Genomic DNA, 20,371 nt, shown 5'->3' with positions numbered 1-20,371 from the left:
AAGCCATCGCAATGAGAAGCCCGCGCACTGCAATGAAGAGTAGTCCCCGTTCGCCGCAACTAGAGAAAGCCCGCGTGCAGCAACAAAGACCCAACGCAGCCAAAAAATAAATAAATTTAAAGAAAAAAAACCTCATTTCTACCTTTAAAAAAAAAAAAGAAAAAGAAAATCTTCTATGGCAACTCTCTCAAGCCTTGCAATGCTCTTCGAATCTGAATAGATAATAAATAATTTCCTCATCCTTTGCAACAATCCAAACTAGCTCCTCCAGGGATAAAAACAACACAAAACAATAAACTCCACTGTCTCTTTCTGTATTTATTAGGTTAGTGCTTTAAAGAAGTCAGGCTCTTACCTCCCCATGTTTTGGTCCTATGAATCTCACTGTTATAAGGGGTGCTTCATGAAACCGACCCCATTTTACCGACATGATTCGATCCCCATGCCAGGAAATGTGTTCTCACTGAAGGAGGGGCTCATGCCGGCGGGGCACAGCCCAGCAGCTTCGAGGTTCCATCAGAGCACCCATTAGAGAAACAGTAAGAGGAAGCCACGGACTGGTTGAGAAAGGGAAGGAGGGAGGGCTGAGGCTGCTTGTTTCCTTAAGACAAGCTTAACTATTTGCACGCTGCCAGTACAGCCAACCACCCTAGTTACAAAGAACACAGGACACGAAAGAAAACAAATTCCCCCTAACACAGTGTGTGTGGACAGTACTGAAGTTGCAAGATGGGAACTCTGGAAAGACTGAGGCCGGTTTTTTAACACTAGAAGTTAAGGAACACATCTATTTAATTAGATGTGCTCATTTTATAAAAAGCAATATATTTACGAAGAAAACTTTTTTTAGTGAAGTCGTGCCTGTGGGTAAGGCAGTGATTGGTAGTTTTCTGAAGTTTGACTTTTCCTTGTTTAACACCTGCCAAGATGATTTTTAAACCTGTGTGCTGGGGAAATAGAAACTAACAATATTTAAAGAGAAAACTGCAGGTAACAACTATACTAGGATACTATGAGGGAAAGTGATATTTTCGTTTTTTCTAAACCTACCACTTGAGACAAGTAATTACAAAAAAAAAATCAGAGAACTTTCTGGAAAACTGTGAAGCATGCTGTGATTAAGCAACTGTCACATTGCAGGTCTTTAATCAAAGAAGGAACGAGAGAGATAATGATATTTAATGCTGATTTAAGCCTTTGCAAACACAACTCTACCCTAGTTGGCACCTTTGAAAGGCAGAGGGGTTTAGTTCTTTTTTAGACACACCACAGGAACTGGGAGTTGAAGCTGAATGTCTTGTTACGAAGTCATGGAGTATATCAACAGCTGTGCAGGAGTCTGATCGTTACATCCGAAAATGCCTGCTTCAAGTCAGATTAAGAATTTGTCTCAAACATCCCTAACTGTCTCCCTGTTGTTTGCAAAGAGAAAAGCTTAGAAAAAAGAAAATCAGTGTGACAGGATGGTTTAAAGAGGGTGACCCCACTCCCTCTGTGAATGCCGACTTTATGCATATTAGTGTTTAAATACTCTGCAGCAAGTAAACTTACTTAGCAGGAAACAGTACTACCTCTTAAAGATACTAAAAGACAAAAGCAGAAACTGCCAGTCTTCCTGTTATACTTCCTGTTTAGGTTCTCCCTCTTTCAAAAAAAGATTCAAATATTAACCTAATAACTCATGCCAGTTAATGAGAATTCTTAAAAGGACATATAAAGGATGAGTACTCAATTTCCCCCAAATTTCTCATATACTGGCTACAGGTATGAGAATATATGTATAATATATATAGTGTATACTATGTTATACAAAGTATATTATATATACTATAGAGTGCTTATACTAATTAACATAAAAAACCAGTGCTAACATTTATAGTAGCATCTTCAATTTTTTAAGCATTATGGAGAACTAACATTATTCAACAGTTAAGGAAAAGAGTAGAGCTAGCATCATCACACCAAGAAATTATTCACTTATTTTTGTGTTATCCTTTAGAGAATAAAATACTTCTGAATGGTAAAGCTCTCCTGTGGGTACAATGGCAAATAAAGACAAGGTATTTAATTTTAACATAAAATATATTACTTCACCATTTCCCCTATTTCTTACTATCTTTTGGTACATTGACAAAAGCTGAGCTGTCCTATGGGGGGATAAAACAACCTTATTTAAAGTGAGCTAGTAACAATGATCAAAGGTGACTCTTAAGCTTCTTAATATATTTGGCTACTGGGGCACCTAAACCCCTGATAATGTGAAAAGGATTGCAATCCAGGGTTACAGATTTGTAACTTTTTGTGAATTTCCATCACTAGAGATAGCACAAGCCCCCAGAGATCAAACCTTGAAGCCAAGAGCCTGAAAGAGGAAGCAGCCTCATTGCAAAAGAGTGCTGTCACTTTGACAAAGGAGAAGATGGGAGGTGACAGGTCAACTGATGCCGTCTTGCCACTGACAACAGGCTGCACTTGTACACAAATTGCCTTCTTTTCTCCTGCCCCTTCTCTTCATCCCACTACTAGCAAATTCCAGTCCTTCGAGGTTATGAAAAAAGTTAAAGGAAAAAGATACTGTGCAGTAACAGTTCACTCTTGTTGAAGAGTGAACATGAAATGAAGAGTTCTACTTGCTAGAAGTCAGATCACAAGATATGATCTAGTCTGTGACCTGAAGCATACTTCTCTGCGCTTCAGTCTGTAAAATAAGGGGGCTGGTGCGAGACTTTTTTAAAGGTCAGGTTCCAGTTTCTAAATTCAGTCTTACATCGTTTCATTCTTGTCTGTTTGTATTACCTTGTCAATGCAATCAGTGGTGTATTCACTGCCCTGCCCTTACGTCAGTGGTACTAGGGGGTGGATGGAAAGGGGGATCTCCACTTTACACTGGTCTTCCAATTAAAAGTTTGTTTGAAGAAAAGATTCCACAATTTAAAAACACGATAAAAAACAACAGAAACATTTGAAATCATCCAAACAGATCATGAAAATTTTCAGGGTAAAGACTATGTGGCTTTGGTTCTTCTGGGTGCTTGTTAGCACCTAGCAGAATGCTGATTACAGAAGCCACTCAGTAATATTTGGCCAAATTATACTGAACTTTCAAGGAGATTTTCTTTTGTTGATGCCAACCAGTGTCCAAGCCAGCAGTGATAAGTAAGATAGATATGGCTCTATTTTAAGCCTTGCTGCCACATGTAGAATAATGATAAGCATTCTGCCCTCTTTAACCTTAATTTTTTTGAATTATAAAACAAGGCTGGGTTTCCCTGGTGGCGCAGTGGTTGAGAGTCCACCTGCCGATGCAGGGGACACGGGTTCGTGCCCCGGTCCGGGAAGATCCCACATGCCGCGGAGCGGCTGGGCCTGTGAGCCATGGCCGCTGAGCCTGTGTGTCTGGAGCCTGTGCTCCACAACGGGAGAGGCTATAACAGTGAGAGGCCTGCGTACCGCAAAAACAAAAAAACAAGGCTAAGCATGAAGTTAACGCTTAAATATGTGACTATTCTAGAAACGATTTGCTAGACTCTTTTCCCCTACAAAATTCTGAATTTATTATTCCAAGATTAAGTATCATTTCTACATTTTACACTATTTATTTGTAAAATAATAGTTCACGATTTGCTAGACTCTTTGCATCTTTTCCAGTTTGCCCATTTTCTGTCCATTCTGCATTTGGGCAGGAGAAATGAAGAGAAAACACAATTCTGGTGGCAGGTTTTGTGGAAAAATTTATCTGAGTGATGACCAAATCTAGTATCTGCTAAAAGAAAGAGATCTTATTTACAAAACTCAGTAAAGTACATTGGCTCTATTTCTACCAGCCCACTTACCTAAGGACCTAAGAAGCTTGTCTGCGTTTGCGCTGGTGGCGGGGGTGTGGGTGGCATGGTGCGTGCACTTTTACAACGATACTCTTGCATCCAGTGCTTGTTTATTCCCATACTTCTAAGTATGTACGTACCTGTGTATATGTGTCTAACACACACACATATATAGTGATTCCTGTGCAAGAACTCCGTAACTGATTTCCTTTTTTTTTTTTCTTCTTACTTTGCTGGAGTTTGGGTGGGTGAATAGAGTGTAGGGGAGTGCAAGGCAGAAAGTTTTTCCCCACTAATTTGAAATGGAATCTTTTGGTTTAGCACAAGGAATTGGTATAAGAAAGTTAATGCCTTTTTTCCCCCCTTTCTTTCTAAAAATACATGAAAAAATATTAGAAGAATAGTTATCTCTACGTGGGATTATTACAGGTAATTTTTATTTCCTTATTATTCCCAGATAAGGTACCTTACTCCTAGAAAAGGGACATAATATCTACCATACACGGTTGTAGAAAGGATTAAATGAGATTCTATATGGAAAGTTCTTAGCCTATAGTAAAAACTCAATTGGTGGTATCACCTCTTATTGTTATTTTCCTTGCTGTTAGTCTTCTTCAAATATTAGGCTATTTGAGCCAGCATCTCTGAACTTATTTCCACCTGTCCCCATCATTTAATTAGTTTCCTGGTGTGTGCAGGTTGTGCCTGGAGCCTACTGAGGGCCTGCTGAGGTGGCCACACAGAAGCACCCACAAGAGTACTTACCCTGCTCTTCTTACTGCTGGACATTTTATTCTTGATGTAGCTGAACGTACGACTGACTTTTGTTCCACTCTTCCCTTCAAAATCTTTCTTGGAGGGGCTTTGTGGCAGGAAATTAAAGTTCTCTTCTGTTATACTGAATAGAAAAAAGAAGAGTTTTTAAAAAGATTACAGAAGTTGATTTTTAAAAATTACAACACTCTACATATAATTCTTTGTAACCATCGTTGTCACGTATTATTTTAGCTACAAGTCACAGCCAACTTATATACTCACATGAAAATGGGAAAAGGAATAAGAGGTGGACAGAGGCTGCTGAATGGTTTTATATAATAATATCTATCCGAGAACAGAGCATGCCAGAATGCCCATGTTCTAATGTCAAAGCTTGGCTAAGTTTTCTTATATCACTTATTAGTGCTTTACTAATGGGTTTTCGTGATCTGATGATAGAGTCTAAAGATCAATTATTTATCAATTATTTTATCTGAAATTTTTAAATCTAAGCACCCATTTATAAACTTCTTTGCATTAAATACGTGTTTGAAAAGAAACCCATATATGTGATGCAAACCAAGGAATTTTTATGACTGAATGGATATCCAAGTTCCCTAACAGCAGAGATCACACCTCTTTTTCAGTCCTCTGGCACACTGGACAATCAATACGTGAATTCAGCTATGCACAATTTTAGGCAGGCAAAACTGACACCTAGTGTAGAAAGATCCATTCTAGGAGTTTCACAGAGATCCAGATGTACTGACCTACTTGTTTAGGACACCTGTACTCTAAGTTCATCTATGATGGGCATGTCTGGACCCTAGGAAATTCACAAAGGTTGATTTCCTCAAAGAATGCTGGGCCCTTGTACACATAATGATTTGTATACATATACAATTATGTACAGTTGTATACATAATGTATTATATAGAAATCTATTCAAACTACTTTTCCTAGGTGTTCTCGAACAGTTATGTTAGAAGTTTTCCATAGAAAGCAGTTTTTGCCTCAAGGGCCTCTGTGAGAGGGCAGACAGGCAGAACCACAAGGGTTCTATTCAGTAGCTAAAGTCTATTTATATATAAAATATTGTTTACAATATAAGGCAGTCTGTTACTAAGATAAAGGGGAAATGGTGTGAAAATCACCACTCTAGAAAGAACAAAGAATAGGTAAAATATGACAGAAGTGCAAAGAAGAGCACTCATTGAGAGAGTTCTGGATCACTGAGTCACAACTGATGCCTTTGTGAAAAGGAAGGCAACTTAAAAAACACTGTGGGGCAACAGTCAGAACCCCATTTATGCTTAAATTAGAATATTTAATCTCATAAGCTTGGAAAGAGGAATACAAAAATAAACGATGAGGGCCTCCCTGGTGGCGCAGTGGTTGAGAGTCCACCTGCCGATGCAGGGGATACGGGTTCATGCCCCGGTCCGGGAGGATCCCATATGCCGCGGAGCGGCTGGGCCCGTGAGCCATGGCCACTGGGCCTGCGCGTCCGGAGCCTGTGCTCCGCAACGGGAGAGGCCACAGCAGTGAGAGGCCCGCATACCGCAAAAAAATTAAATAAATAAATAAATAAATAAATAAATAAATAAACGATGAGTCAAAATAGCAATCTTTTGCCCGCTGTCAAGTAAAGAACCAATTCACTTATTTGGACAGAGGTATGTACCATATCAATGTATACAAAAGAAAATAGCTTTAAAGCTTAAAATGGCTAAGAAGGCAGCAATACTGCATGAACACGAACACACACACACAAATTATGAAACAAAATGTTCTTAAGACTTAGGAATTATAAATTCCCATAAGCAAAGAGTGCAAAGTTCATAAAGTTAAATATAAGTGTATCCTTATGTGAATAAATGCAAACAATAATCTTTATTATTCAGACGGTGTAAAGAATAAAGGTGGAAAACTATTCAAGATGTTAATTAAAAAGGATATAGCCTTCATTAAAAAAATTTCTAACCATTATTCCAAATTTATCAGTCAAGGAAGTAAGATTCCAATGAGCTCAATTAACTTAGTTTGCCTAAATGCCGTAAGACATTTCGGATTTCCTTTATTTCATCTTGGGAAAAGGAGTAACAAAATAAATATATAGTACCTCTCAGTCAGATTAGCATTGGTGCTGTGGAAGGGCCGTGAATCTAGAAAACAAGAACAGCAGAATAAAAGTTAGAACAAAAGGATTTTACCTGGATAACAGATAAAATGTTTAACATTTTTACGACTGACACAGATAAAGCAAAAATAGCCTTTGAAAGCCAGTGTGGGATGCCTTCTCCTCATGAGGGTTTGGAAGAAGGAAAAATTAAAAATGAAACCATCAAATCAGAACTGGAAAATTGGCAGCAATGGGGAGTGAATTTCCCATGTGGAAAAAAAATTTAATCCAGGATTCAAGTAACCAAACAAACCCCAAATCAACTTAAACAAACAAACAAACAAACAAAAAAAAACAAGCTCAAATGCACGTTTAATTCCTGTTCTCGTGAAGGTACAGAGTCCATAGGCCATCTTTCTGAGATGATGTCAGGGGAGGAATACACAAAAGGAAATTAAATGTCATCCTGTATGCTGTTAATTTTGCTTTCATGTATTTCTATGCTAAAAATCTAGCTAATATAGGTCTGATATTTTCTTAAGCATTCCTAGAAATGGATTAGTGAACAGGAAAGAGCATCAGAGCTAGCCTATAAGGTCTAGGCCCTGCCACTAATTTAGGGTGAGATCTCTGGATTTCATTTCTTCATCTATGAAATAAAGAAGATAAAACAGATGCTAAGGTTCTTTCCAGGTTGATACTGATCGAATGAGTAGGCCAGATACATTTTTCCTCCTTCCACAACTATCAGACCGTAAACTAAAATGGGTCATTAAATCTAAGGCTAAGTCAGATAGGACAATAAGTAGAACAAATATAGAAGGAACAATACCATTATTTTACCTACGACATGTTAATCAAGGTTGAGCTACTTTAGGACTTAGATGAGAGAAAGGCCGCAATCACACAATGATAAATGGTTTCCAAGGTTTTAGGAGATCAGGTATAGAAACACTTTCGGTGTATGATTCCAGGTAGACAAAGGTTGCTCTGTGTAACTACTGTTATAATGTGGACAAAACACACCCTTTCTCCTTGAGGTTACTGTGAGTAAAACTTTAATTTGATAGAGATTTGAAAATGTTCCACTACCAGATTACCAGCATTTGGAACTCTTAAAAACTCCAAATTGTTCCAGATTCTGAATAGAAATGCGAAGTTGAAGTTATTACTAACATACAGCCAACAGGTGGAAATAATGCATGAGAAACTTGAAAATGAATTCTAAGTCTTCAAAAGATTGCTTTCTGTAGTTTTTCCTTTTACTTATTTGGGGTTCTTCTTCTATTTCAGTTATAATGCATGGTAACAAAAGCCAGAAGAAACAGAAAGATGAAGAGTAAGATCTGGGATCTATCTTCCAGCTCTGCATGATCTAGGTGTGAAACCATCAGCGTTTTAACCTCAGAATGCCTTAATTTACTTAAACAAAAACCAAGAGTATGGTTTAGATTTGGGGGCTTAAAAAACTTTTCCACTCAAGGAACCCTGAATGATATAAGCAGCATTAAATTCTCTCAGGCTGCCAGGATTCTGTTGTACACTTTATCAATTACTTAGTAAGTTACCACCCTAGTGATATGAACAAAGTAAAAATAAAACCCATAAAGAAAAACACCAACCAGCAGAGAGCATGGCCAAGAATAAGCTCGCAGAAGGTCTCTGTCAAATAAACTAAAAACAAATACGTGATTTGAATACTGGGAGAATCTATGACTCCTATAAGCATTTCCAACTTTTTTGCTGCTGAAAGGTATTTTAATTCATTTACTATGACCTCTGAGATGTGGTTCTGAAAACAGTGATTAATCCACCAATGTTTCTAAAATCAATGCCCCTGAAATTCCTAAAGTGTCATCAACTTTTCAGAGCATCTAAGAATATGATATAACCAATGTTACTTCCATGATATGATTGTAGACAGAAGCAAAGAAATCTGTCATTGAAGTTAGCCTATGAAGTACTGTTGCACGTAAATAGCATATTTCATCTAGACCTTTTTTTAAAAAGGCATGAAATAACCTGCAGACCTAATATAACAACATTCCAGGACTGGAACTATTGGGTGGACACAGTCAATATTTTTTAAAGTATGTTCCTTGGAACACTCGTCTCATGAGATGTTACACATCGTCATGAACATACTGTAGTTACCTAGTTACCTATGAAACTTACCTAGTAAGTTTGGGAAACACCGCATACTGAATGCTGCCTTGGAAATTCACAATGTACACATTAGCCTTTGAAACCTGCTTAAAACAGAGTGTCCTAAATTTATATGGCCAAGAACCCTTTCTTTTTCTTCCTTTTCCCCCTTCCCCATAATTCTCACTGTATTTTTGAGTTTAAGGAACACATTCTGAGGAATGCTGGATATTTGATTCAAAGGTTTCTTCAAGCTTCTATACTTTTATGATTACATCAGGTTGGATTAACTGAGTAATCAGTGCTGATTTACTGAATAACCAGTCATAATTTTACTAGTGGTAGAAGAAATACTACTGGGACCTTAGTTTTGTTTTTGTTTTTTTTTTGCTCTGCTGACCTATTTCCCAGCATATTACAAATACTTTGAGATGAAACAGCTTTGAGAATTTCTGAACACTCAAAGTTGCAGACGGATTTTCACAACTTCCCTCCTATTACAACTGGTATAGACTGAATATCTTGTGTGCCTAAACCAAATGCCTTTTAATTGTGAGACCTTCATTTGTGCATAAGCCACTTTCCTTTAAGAACAATGCAAAAATGTCACCCTGAGCTTGATATTGCTTAAATATTAAATTTTAATATTTAAATATTGCTAAAACTTAGGATCAGCAAATGGTAGGGAATTAGGATGCTTAATCATATGGATATTGTAATTGCCTGAGACTCATATGAGTTATATGAAATGAAAACAATTTATTATTTAACTTTATATTACAAGTAGTTTTTTCATTAAAAATAGCAATCCTGGAATCATCTAGAAATCCTGCACAACTGAAAACAGTGATTTTCATGGGGGTGGGGGGGATTAATTTCCTCTCCAAACTTGCTAAAACTGATACCTTATAAAGTTTTTAAACTAGGTTATTATCAAGTAACAATATAATAATCTGAAACCTACAGTGTAGTAAAAGGATTGAAAAATAAAAGTTCAAAAGGAGAAAAGGTAGGGAAACAAATATCTAACTTCCACCCAATAATCCACGTGGTTTAATCTCAAAGAAAAGGTATTCTTAAATAAATGGTCTGGGGGAGTTCCCTGGTGGTCCAGTGGTTAGAATTCCAGGCTTTCACTGCCATGACCCAGGTTCAATCCCTGATTGGGGAAATGAGATCTCACAAGCCGTGCATCACGGCCAAAAAAACTCCAAAAACAAACAAAAAACTGATAAAGATTAAAAAAAAAAGAAATGGTCTGAAAGGTGAGAAGAAAAAAGCTTAACATTAGTTTTTAAGTATCACAAGTGGACATCTAGGTATCTGTCCCATGAGACAAAAAAAGCAAAATAATGAAAATGAAATTTACAAGATCAAATGGAAAGTTTTGTGAAATTACTACTCAGCATTACAAAAGGTACAAGATGGGATGGGAAGCCCTTATGCCTTTGAAGGTATCTCTGTTCTCAGGGGGTGTCTCAGGCCCTGGAATCAGGTGACTGGATCAGTCAGCACTGGTAGTGTAGAGATGACAAAAACTTTGTTGTTTTATCCAAATTAATTTTCAAAGCAAAGCATGAAGACGAATGATTTAGAAATGATGACATGCAAGGGGAGAAAAGTCCCCAAATTTCTTAGTACTAAGCCTATAGCATTTTCAGCACTGGTCAGACCCTGGAGAACAGCCATTGGACCCCAAAGTTGCTTACTTACTATGCAACTCCTCCTCCTCACCACTGGAATAAGAAGAGCCAAGAGAAAAGAGAGTTTTAGACTTAAGGAGGAGTGGAGAGATGCTGATGGAGAAGGAGATCCACCTTGTTGGCTGCATCTGCTGCTGGGCTGAGGAGTGGGTGGACAGAAGACGTTAGAGCATGCAGATCATACCAGAACAGAGTGAAAGGCACCTCAGACCCACAGTGCCGAGAATTATGTCACTGGCCTGGATGATTCCAGGAGAGCCTGTCCAGGTGGACAAAGTACTGTACTCACATTTTCATCTTTATTTCTGAATATGCAGAATTCGAATGCAGCTTAAGAAAATTCATCCAACAAATACGTACTTGTTACATTATGAAAACAAGAAGTATATTACTTTTCACAGTCATAATTTACAGCATTTTTTTTCCTTCAAAGTAAGAAAACGCCTGGAGTGGTGGTGTCCCTCAGGATCCCGTACTTGGCTCTCTTCCCCCTCATCCCAAACCCCCTCATTCACTGTCTCCCCTTCGAGTACAAGCTGCATGTGATATAGTGGTGACTCCACAACTTTCTCTTTTCAAGCCAGGTCTCTTCTTTGAATTCAAGCCTCATTCATCTCACTGCCCACCTGTGGGTGGACATCCCACAGCAGCTCAAACTGAACAAGTGCATATATCAACTTACCCCCTTCCTCCTGACCTGTTCCTCCTCCTTTATTCCTTCCTTTGGTGAGTGGTACCTAACATCTAACTAATTATCTAGAACACAAACCTGGGTACCATCCTTGAATCCTTTTATCACATCACCCAGTCCTTTTGATTTTGCCTTCTAGAATTCTCTAAACATCAACTTTTCCCCTACTGCCAGTGCTCTACGGCCTGGTTCAGGCCACCATCTACTCTCACCAGAATCCTGCAATAGCCTTCTACTGATCTACCAGCCTCTCCTCCCCAACGCTTTCTTCAGTGTGGTGTCTCTGAAGTGTTTGAATCAATTAATTAATCGAGTTAATCAACTTAAATCACTCCATTGCCCTCAGACAAGAAGCCCAAATTCCTCAGTCTAGCTTTCCACAAACTAGTTCACCCAGCGAATTCCTAGACTCCTCTTGGTCTCGACTCTGGTATCACTTCTCCCCAGTAAGTCTTCTCTGGTGTCTCAAGTCGGAGGCTCCTAAACACCCAACGTTTCTTTCAGTTGCTGCATCCATCACCTTCTGTTACACTCAACTGTTCTCATGTCCATCAGCTTAAGTGTAGTGAGAAAAGGAACCCTGTCTGGAAGTTCATCCCTCTCCTTCCACTGTCCAGCCTGGTGCCTAGCAAAGAGTAGGTACTCAGGGCCTCCCTGGTGGCGCAGTGGTTGAGAGTCCGCCTGCCGATGCAGGGGATACGGGTTCGTGCCCCGGTCTGGGAGGATCCCATATGCCGCGGAGCGGCTGGGCCCGTGAGCCACGGCCGCTGGGCCTGCGCGTCCGGAGCCTGTGCTCCGCAACGGGAGAGGCCACAACAGTGAGAGGCCCGCATACCGCAAAAAGAAAAAAAAAAAAAAGAGTAGGTACTCAAATATTTATTGAATAAATAAACAAATTAATAAATGAATTTCCTTTTGTCAGGCTTTCTGGAAGCTCAATAACCTAAATAAAATGAAGGAAAAAGCCCTGTATCTACCCAACACAAAAGCCACTCCACACCCCAGATAAATGCTAAGTGATGGCAGAGTACAGGGTGCAGCCACTGCTCTTAACAGAGATCACCTGGCAAATTCATGTACACTGGCTTTTTAGGCAGCGACGGTCTAGTACAAAAGTAAGATACCATTTTAATGTGTGTTCTGAAGTATTTCCAAATGTAAAGCAAATTTAGGAAATGAAAATGAGCTCTCTTATTACCCCAAGTCTAAGAGCATCCCCTTCTTTTGTCACACGATCATGGATCATAAAGAGAAACCTACTTGTATGAATAAGGAGTATCTTCAACATATATGGAAAGAATATGTTCTGTTAACATAGGGATTCAATTTTATAACATACTCAACTTTAATGACTACGTATATAGTCCAGCCTTGCAATATAATCAAAAAGACCAATATAAAAAGTCTATTTGCCTGACTTTTTGTTCTGACAAATTCATCAAATGTTATCTTCTCCAAACAGAACTACCCTAAGAAAATAAATGTATTCCAATAAAGTCTCATCCCGCTGTCCAGTTAGAGAGAGAAACTAAGCACAGAAAGTAAAGATAAAATATCCTCATTAGCATCGATGCCTAACTTTCTATACGCCCACCCTGATCTTTGGTCGCATGGATCATTTAGCTTTGAAGATGTGGTGCATTTTATATATGTAAATGCCACACTTTAAGTTCTTAAGACCCACTTAGCTTTCGTAGTCTAATGCAAGCTATACAATTACAAGCTAGTGTTGCCATCAAAACATGCATAAGGAACTTGGTCAATTCACACACCATGAGTGAAGGTCTGAAAATGATTCCAAGGACAAGTGCCATTTGTGAACACCGTTCTTTGTGATAACAAACCCTGAAAAATGAAGGGCAAAATGAAATCTCATTAAGAAGCCCAGGAGGTTAAATTGTCTAATGGGTATCATTCTCTTTTTAATATTACCACCAATAATATGCTTAGCAGGGATACAACCAGTTTACTGTTTCTAAGCATCTTCTGGGTGCAAGCAGTGAAAAGTTAAAAAATATAGTCTTGTTAAGGGATTGTCTGTAATAACTGAATTATTCCATATCTGCAAAAATAAAGTTTGTTTTTAAGCTCTACTGAGAAACCATCTGAGTCTCCTGGCAAGCTGTAAGTCTCCACTCAACCCTATGTTGGGAACACATTTCCTGGAGCGGTTCCTCTGAGGGCAGTCCTCCTCGGCATTTTCCCACACGACACACGCAGCATCAGTGCTATTCTGATTCCCTAAAAAGGTGAGCCGGCAAGATGCCTCTGTTGTGTTCCCCCCACCAAGACAGCAAATCGAAGACATGGGCTAGGACAGCTTTCCTGCCCATTACGGTTCCTAAATCAGCTGTCGCCCATCTACTTTCCACCCCAGAAAATGACACAGAAATCTTTTAGTCGTCGCCTTTATGTGGTATTGTCCTCTACATCAATGAATTTTTGAAACAGATTCCAGTTTGGGAATAATGCTGAGTTTGTCTGTTTTTCTAATCTGGCCAGTGACCCAATGATGGGATATTCCAGACAACAGCTCGGTGGACACACGTTTTCAGAAATGCTCAAATGGTAACAGCTATGAAAGGTTGTGGGAGAAGCAGCTAATTTCCTTCAAGGTAGAAGCCAGAACACAAGTAATAGCTGGGAAGTAGTGAGATAAGGTTGAGTTTCGGAAGTATTTTGTCCCTAGACAAGCACACTCATAAGACACAGCCACTTAAAGAAAATGAGGGACCACGTTCTAGTTTCTTCATCATTGCTTAGACTCTGGTCAGAGAAAAACGGACCCCAGCACTGCCTGTACACTGTGAACTCATTCCATAAAGATAACAAATGCTTATCATAAGCCAGGAAACACGCTAATGTGAATTTTAAATAAATTCAACTTAAGCCCTATCATATTATTAGCCCTGTTTAATAGTTCAAGGACCCAAGGTCACAAAGCCACTAAGTGTGCTTACAATAAAGCATTAGTTAAAATATCTTAAGTGTACCACACACTTTAGGCTTTAAAACCACTGGGTAGGTTTTAATTATGATAGTTTCAGCAAGGACGACCATGGCCAAAGATGACTCATGCAGAGTATTTAAGGGATCTGGAATGAAGATTTGTGTCTGCGGCAAGTTGAGAACTACCCAGTTACCCTGAGACTTAAAGGCACAGCATGCAAGATACAAGTTTTAGCCTTCTGCTTAACAGCCAGAATTTTTACATCTGCAAGAAATTTATGTTTCTAGAGCAGAATAAAAAAATACAGTTGGGAAAATTAATTGTATATGGGAAGGGACTAAGGAGAAACACTGTCATTAGAGTTGATGAGCCCTCCAATTATAGTATATGCTAACTTAGGGAAGTAAGTGGGGCTGGCTAATCATTCCCATCTGCATGAAATGTACATGACAAATCAGAATGGGGGTACTCTACTTTGATGAAAGGGTTGGACTCTTGCTCCAAGCTCTACTCATGACAGCAGTCAGCTACTGATCTCAGTACCCCTCAGTGAGCTGAGCCACAAGTCCCCAGCAACGAGATGTGCCACGAGAGTTCGTGGCGCTAGAGGACAGTGTTTCCTGGGGGTGACCCGCATCATTTAGAGTGCTGGTTAGCAACTGAAAGCACAGTCAAAAACCATCTTGCTTTCTGAAGGAAAAATAATGAAGTGTTTCATGTACGAGGCAAGAGAGTGTGTCACAGAACAATGGAAAAAGCTCTCTCTCCGGGCCACGTTCTGTTGGTACTGGGCAGCTGTTGCTGCAGGAGCAGGCCCTTCACCAGGCCACGGGAGGAGGGGGTGCAGAGCTGAAATGCCTCACTGACTGTCTGGTTATCAAGTTCTAGTTTTCTGGGTTCAAAGCCACTATAAACTATTTTGTTATAATAACTTTCGTTCTATACCAGCAAAACCACTAACTCAAAGCCAGATCAAAACCAAACCAAACCAAACCAAACCAAGACCCAAACAAAAACAGGAACAGCTATTTCAGTCAAGTTCTGTGAGGTTGTACCTGTTATCTTGGGAAATAAGTCATTATTAGGCACCTTTAGTCCAACAGGCCAGACTGGTATTTGAAGTACTAATCATATGAAAATGAGGATGAAGTTAATAGAATTATCCATTATGCCTTAACTCCACCGTGGAAATTAAGAAAATAAGGCCTCTAGTAAGTCATGAATGGAGACAGAACATCCCATTAATGCAGGGCAGCTACTCCTGTCCTCAACTCTTTTAAGATGAGTTATATATCAGGGGACGCTGAAGAAACACCAGAAATGCCAGGAGGGGTTATACCCTTTGCTTCAGCCTCCTGAATACATGATCTTTCAGCAAAGAATGTAATGTACCATACTCTCTTTGATGAAAATTTAATCTTTATATCAAGATCCCACACTGCAACTACTCATGAAAAAGAAATCTATTTTAAAAATAAAACAAAAAAAGTGGGGTTTCCCAAAGAAACCTTTCTGTGGCAAACATCTGGATCCAATTCAAATATGTTTTCGAGCATCTTTAATGTGCAAACGCTCTGTGCCTGTGGATGCCCGACGTCTCTAACGACGTCTACATAACTTTCGTAGTCATGGATCCTGAATCTGCATACAGCTCCAGTAATCATTTTTGGCTGTAATCCTTTTGGCATTTACTTAACTGACTAAAAATGTATCTCAGTCTCTCTTTGTCCTTCAAGAGCTTGACATTTTTGAAGAGCTCAGGAAACTAGTACTGGATAAAATGTGGATAATTGTACCGTGGTAATATAAGAAAATATCTTTGAGGCATAAGAGCATTATATGTGTAACTTACTTTTGAATGTTTCAGAAAAATCTTTAAGGACAGAGATAAAGACAGGGAGCGAGATGGATAAAACAAGTGTTAAGATAACATTTGGAGGCTCCAGGTGAAGAATGTGTGATTAAGTCTTTGTATTGTTTTTGCAACTATTTTAAAAAATAGTTATTTTTAACTAGAAAATAGTTATAAATAGTTAAAATATTTTTATTTATAAATAAAAAACAGTAATTTTAAACCAGAAATTATCTCAAAATAGAAAGTTTCTAAAAATGTTTGTCAGGTTTAGGCCTAAGAATACAATGAATTTAATGTGTAAAGGAGATTTTTATGTAGTAAAAGGAGGAAGATCCCCAAACTGAACTCTGTGTCACCTTTTTTGTAAATGATGAACCATTCATTCAGAGGAACAGGCAGGCAAATGCTGTAAGGTAATGGCATAGGGTCTTAAAGTGGAAAAAAAAAAAAAGAGAGAGAGAGAGAGGAAAAATGTTTAAAATATAATATATTTAATTTAAAAAAGTAGTATACTCACTGTCCAACCCAGGATGGCTGATTGTCATTAATGAGATGGATTTTGTCAATGGAGAAGAAATGGCTGATGTACAGTAATTAAATCCCTGTTGTTTAGATCTGTGACATGTCTGTGAAGGAAAAAAAGTAAACAGGTTCTGAGTACCTGCTCTCATATTTCTAGATAAGCACCAAATTTTACATTCCGACTCAGCCTAGGGAAATAAGGCAGTACACAAGAGGGATAAGAGCACAAGCTTTGTAGTCAAAAGTCTCCCCCGACACAAAACAGCTGCTCAACTTCAGAGAAGCTACCTAGCTTTTCTGAGCCTTAGTGTTCTTATCGGCAAAATGGGGATAGTTAGAGTATCCATCCTTTACAGTTGTCTCGTGACCCTCCTAATACCTAATGATGTTTCAAACTTCATAAGTACTTAATAAAACATCTACTGAATGCATAATCAGATAAAAATAATTTCACTGGAAATACCAAAACTAAATATAGTTCTTGCTCTTTGAAAATCTAAATATCACTTATAGATATAGTAGGATACCAGTAATATCATTCTTATTTTAAAGAGTTGGAAACAGAGATACAAATAGAAAGTGTTTTAAGATCACAAGCAAAGTTGCCTGTGCATCTGGACAGAGGCCTAAATCATTTTCACTTCCTCTTCTAAGATTACACTGCTTCTACATGAACATGAGGGTGACTGGAATTTGACAACTCAACTCCCTCAGTAAATTCACAGCCACTTCAAGGCCATGTAATCCAACCCACTGCAGAAGTTCCTGCAACAAAACCCATGACAGTCAACTAGTGTTTACTAGTATGCTTCCAGCGATGATGGGATCCCTCTCCTTTTGCTTTGAGAAAGGCCATTCTAATTGGCAACTAACTTTAATTACCATAAATCCCTTCCCGTCATAGTAGGCTGAAATCTGTACATGCTGAAAGGGAAGCAATGAAAATCCGTTACCAGGGTGAACTCAATTGCACCAAAGACTTCTGATTATTTAGAGCTTGTTCCATGGGTAACCATGGAGTCTGAGGCAAACAGTTGCTATGTTTTGAATACAACTGTGAGGTCTGAAAAATGACATCAGTGAAAGGCAGAGACCTTCAACAGGAAGTTGGCTGCAGGCAACTTGTGCACATCAGTGATACCAGCAGCTCAAATATCCACTTGAGGTTGCACACAAGATGGAAAACTATGGGTGGGCAGAGCCCCCGGAAGGCTAAGCACACAAGGTGCTACACTGTCAATAACTTCAGCTAGGCAGACTCAATCAGAAAGGCCATTAGAAAGACATCATTTACTATAAAACAGGGTCATAGCTAAAATTCCTAGGAATGTCAGTTCAGGAAAGGTTATTACATAAAAAATATTAAGAAAATTAAAATGTTCTCATTTCCTCATTAAAAGTCACCTACTTCAAAGACATGGAAAAAAACAGTGAGACTAACAGTCTGGAATTCTGAGTTTAATACTGTTCAGCTAATAGCCAGTTTCGAGGCTAATACTGTTCAGCTAACAGCCAGTTACGAGGCTTAGGCAAGTCACTTAAATGGGCTTGAAGTTCTCACACGCAAGGCTTAAGCGGTATAGGAAGGGATATATTGGCTTTAAGTCTATGATTCTGTTCACAAACGCACAATTTTTGGTATTTTACGTGGCCCTACAAATGACTTCCAAAGGATTCTATACATGTAAAATGCAACTTTTTCACTTGTCAGACTTTCCACTTGTCAGAGATGCTCTCGGTAGTCACCAAATTACTGTTTCCTATTTTTTCCCTCCCTCTTCCTGTTACCATTAGGCTAAATAAATCTAAACCATTTACTTCAATGAATATATTCTCCGTATTCTTTTTATTTTTCTTAACTTTTTCTATAAAGTATCAGGCCAAGAAGCCACGGGTGGGGGCCAAAAGGAGGTAAGATTCCTTTAGGCCTTCAATTGCATTTTCCTTAGGCCTAAATTCTCTTAGGCCCTCACATGAGCATAAGCGATACATTCATTACTCAGGTAATTCTCTAGTGCCAAATTTATATTTGGTCATATCATTGCTATGTAGCAGGATGTAATACAAAATTAAATTTCTACACAAAACCTTAGTCACTGATTCAAAGAACAGGTTAAGGTTTTTGTTTGTTTAATTTGAAATGTTTCCTTACATTTCTATCTAAAATGCCAGTCACCTATTCAGAGACAGGTGTTTAACTTTTTTGTTTGTTTAATTAGACATGTTCCATTTGAATGTGTATCCCGGAATCCTCTCAGAAGTTAATTCAAAGTCTCCTTGGCTGAAGAGGAGGAAAAAGGACTCAGAGGGGTAGGATGCTAGAAAAGCATATGATTCAAATTCTCAACTCAAAAACTCCCTGAGGGTAAGTGATAAAGAGAAGATGAGAACTAAGAAAAAGTCACTTGGTCTGGTTGAAAAGGAAGCCCAGGACCTTCAAGACAGGAATTTCAAGAGCGTGATAGTGGTGGACATTACGTGGGGAGAAAGAGAAGACAGGGAGTGCAGATGCTGTCTCAAGTAGCTTGGCAGTGATAGGAAGCAGAGAGAATACTTAGTTATTGCCTAGACAATGCGATGAGACAATTTTTTTCCCCAGGAAGGAGAAACTTAGGATATGTTTTTGAGAATTGGGAAATTTAACAATGGTAAGTAATACACTTCAAGACTCATTTTACTACTGACGTGGTAAAAGAAGTCCTCAGACAAGAAGAAAAACTCAAAATATCCTGGATACTCTCCTAATTTCAAAATGTTTGCTTTGCTGGAGTATTTAAATCTATGCAGATTAATGGCATTCTTTAATTAGTATTAAGTGCTAAAAAACTGCTGTGTGGGGGCTTCCCTGGTGGCGCAGTGGTTGAGAGTCCGCCTGCCGACGCAGGGGACACGGGTTCGTGCCCCGGTCCGGGAGGATCCCACATGCCGCGGAGCGGCTGGGCCCGTGAGCCATGGCCGCTGAGCCTGCGCGTTCGGAGCCTTGCTCCGCAACAGGAGAGGCCACAACAGTGAGAGGCCCGCGTACCGCAAAAAAAAAAAAAAAAAACAAAAAAAAAACTGCTGTGTGCTACACTGAGAATATTATATAGTGGGTAAGTAATCATAGCTCCTAGCCTTATATTAACATAAATCTTGCCTTCTTTGTTCCTAATATGAGGACATATTTAGGAAAATAAAACTAATTTTTTCCAAGTTAGCAACATATACCCATTTCAGCCTTACCTGCTGATCAAACATCCTATGTTCTCTCTGGCCTGATTCCAGATCCTCTTCTGAAAGTGACACCAACGAGTCACCCCTTTCCTCACCACTGAAAGGGTGTCTGAGCTCTTTGGTGTTTGAAGAGTTTACTTCCAGAGATGAGGATGGCTTGTTTCCAATACCAGCTCCTCCTGTCAAGCCTTCTAGACTGAAACTGAACACAGAACCAAGAGTTAATTCATTCTATTTCTGAGTTTCAGAAAGGAAGGATACAAAATCCCTTTAGCTGTATCTCCCGCGCTCATAACTATTTCTATGTCACCCAGCAAAACCATCTGCAAGGGCATGGTCATGAGCGCTACCTACCATTCCCCACAAATATCCTGGTATGCTGAGAAACATACTGCACTTAGATTTTTTTTTTAAAACCTCATTCAACTTATTCAAATGTCGAACCACTTAAGGTCATTTTCTCAGACATTTTTCAATATACCATATGGACAGGCCACATTAGCTTATTGATCTTTTATTCATGTGTGTTTTTTCCCTTGATCTGATGTGATCAATCTTTGCCAGAATCTGAACTCTGCAAATGCCAAAGA

General features: G+C 38.9%; 1 protein-coding gene across 9 annotated transcripts in view; it reads right to left on the bottom strand.

The window, feature by feature from the left end:
* Positions 1-20,371, bottom strand: part of AKAP13 (A-kinase anchoring protein 13) — a 369,334-nt gene that overhangs the window by 60,025 nt on the left and 288,938 nt on the right. For all 9 annotated transcript variants that reach the window (XM_082618886.1, XM_082618888.1, XM_082618887.1 and 6 more), the window contains 4 exons: positions 19,791-19,983; positions 16,564-16,672; positions 6,703-6,745; positions 4,590-4,722 (listed from right to left, as the gene is read on the bottom strand). In XM_082618886.1, coding sequence (XP_082475012.1) covers positions 4,590-4,722; positions 6,703-6,745; positions 16,564-16,672; positions 19,791-19,983 — 478 coding nt within the window. The remainder of the gene's footprint in view (positions 1-4,589; positions 4,723-6,702; positions 6,746-16,563; positions 16,673-19,790; positions 19,984-20,371) is intronic.

Source organism: Mesoplodon mirus, assembly GCF_964341445.2.
Source record: "Mesoplodon mirus genome assembly, chromosome: 4".
Classification (NCBI taxonomy): domain Eukaryota; kingdom Metazoa; phylum Chordata; class Mammalia; order Artiodactyla; family Ziphiidae; genus Mesoplodon; species Mesoplodon mirus.
The sequence above is the reverse complement of the archived record's forward strand: the minus strand, read 5'-3'. Positions and strand labels throughout refer to the sequence as shown.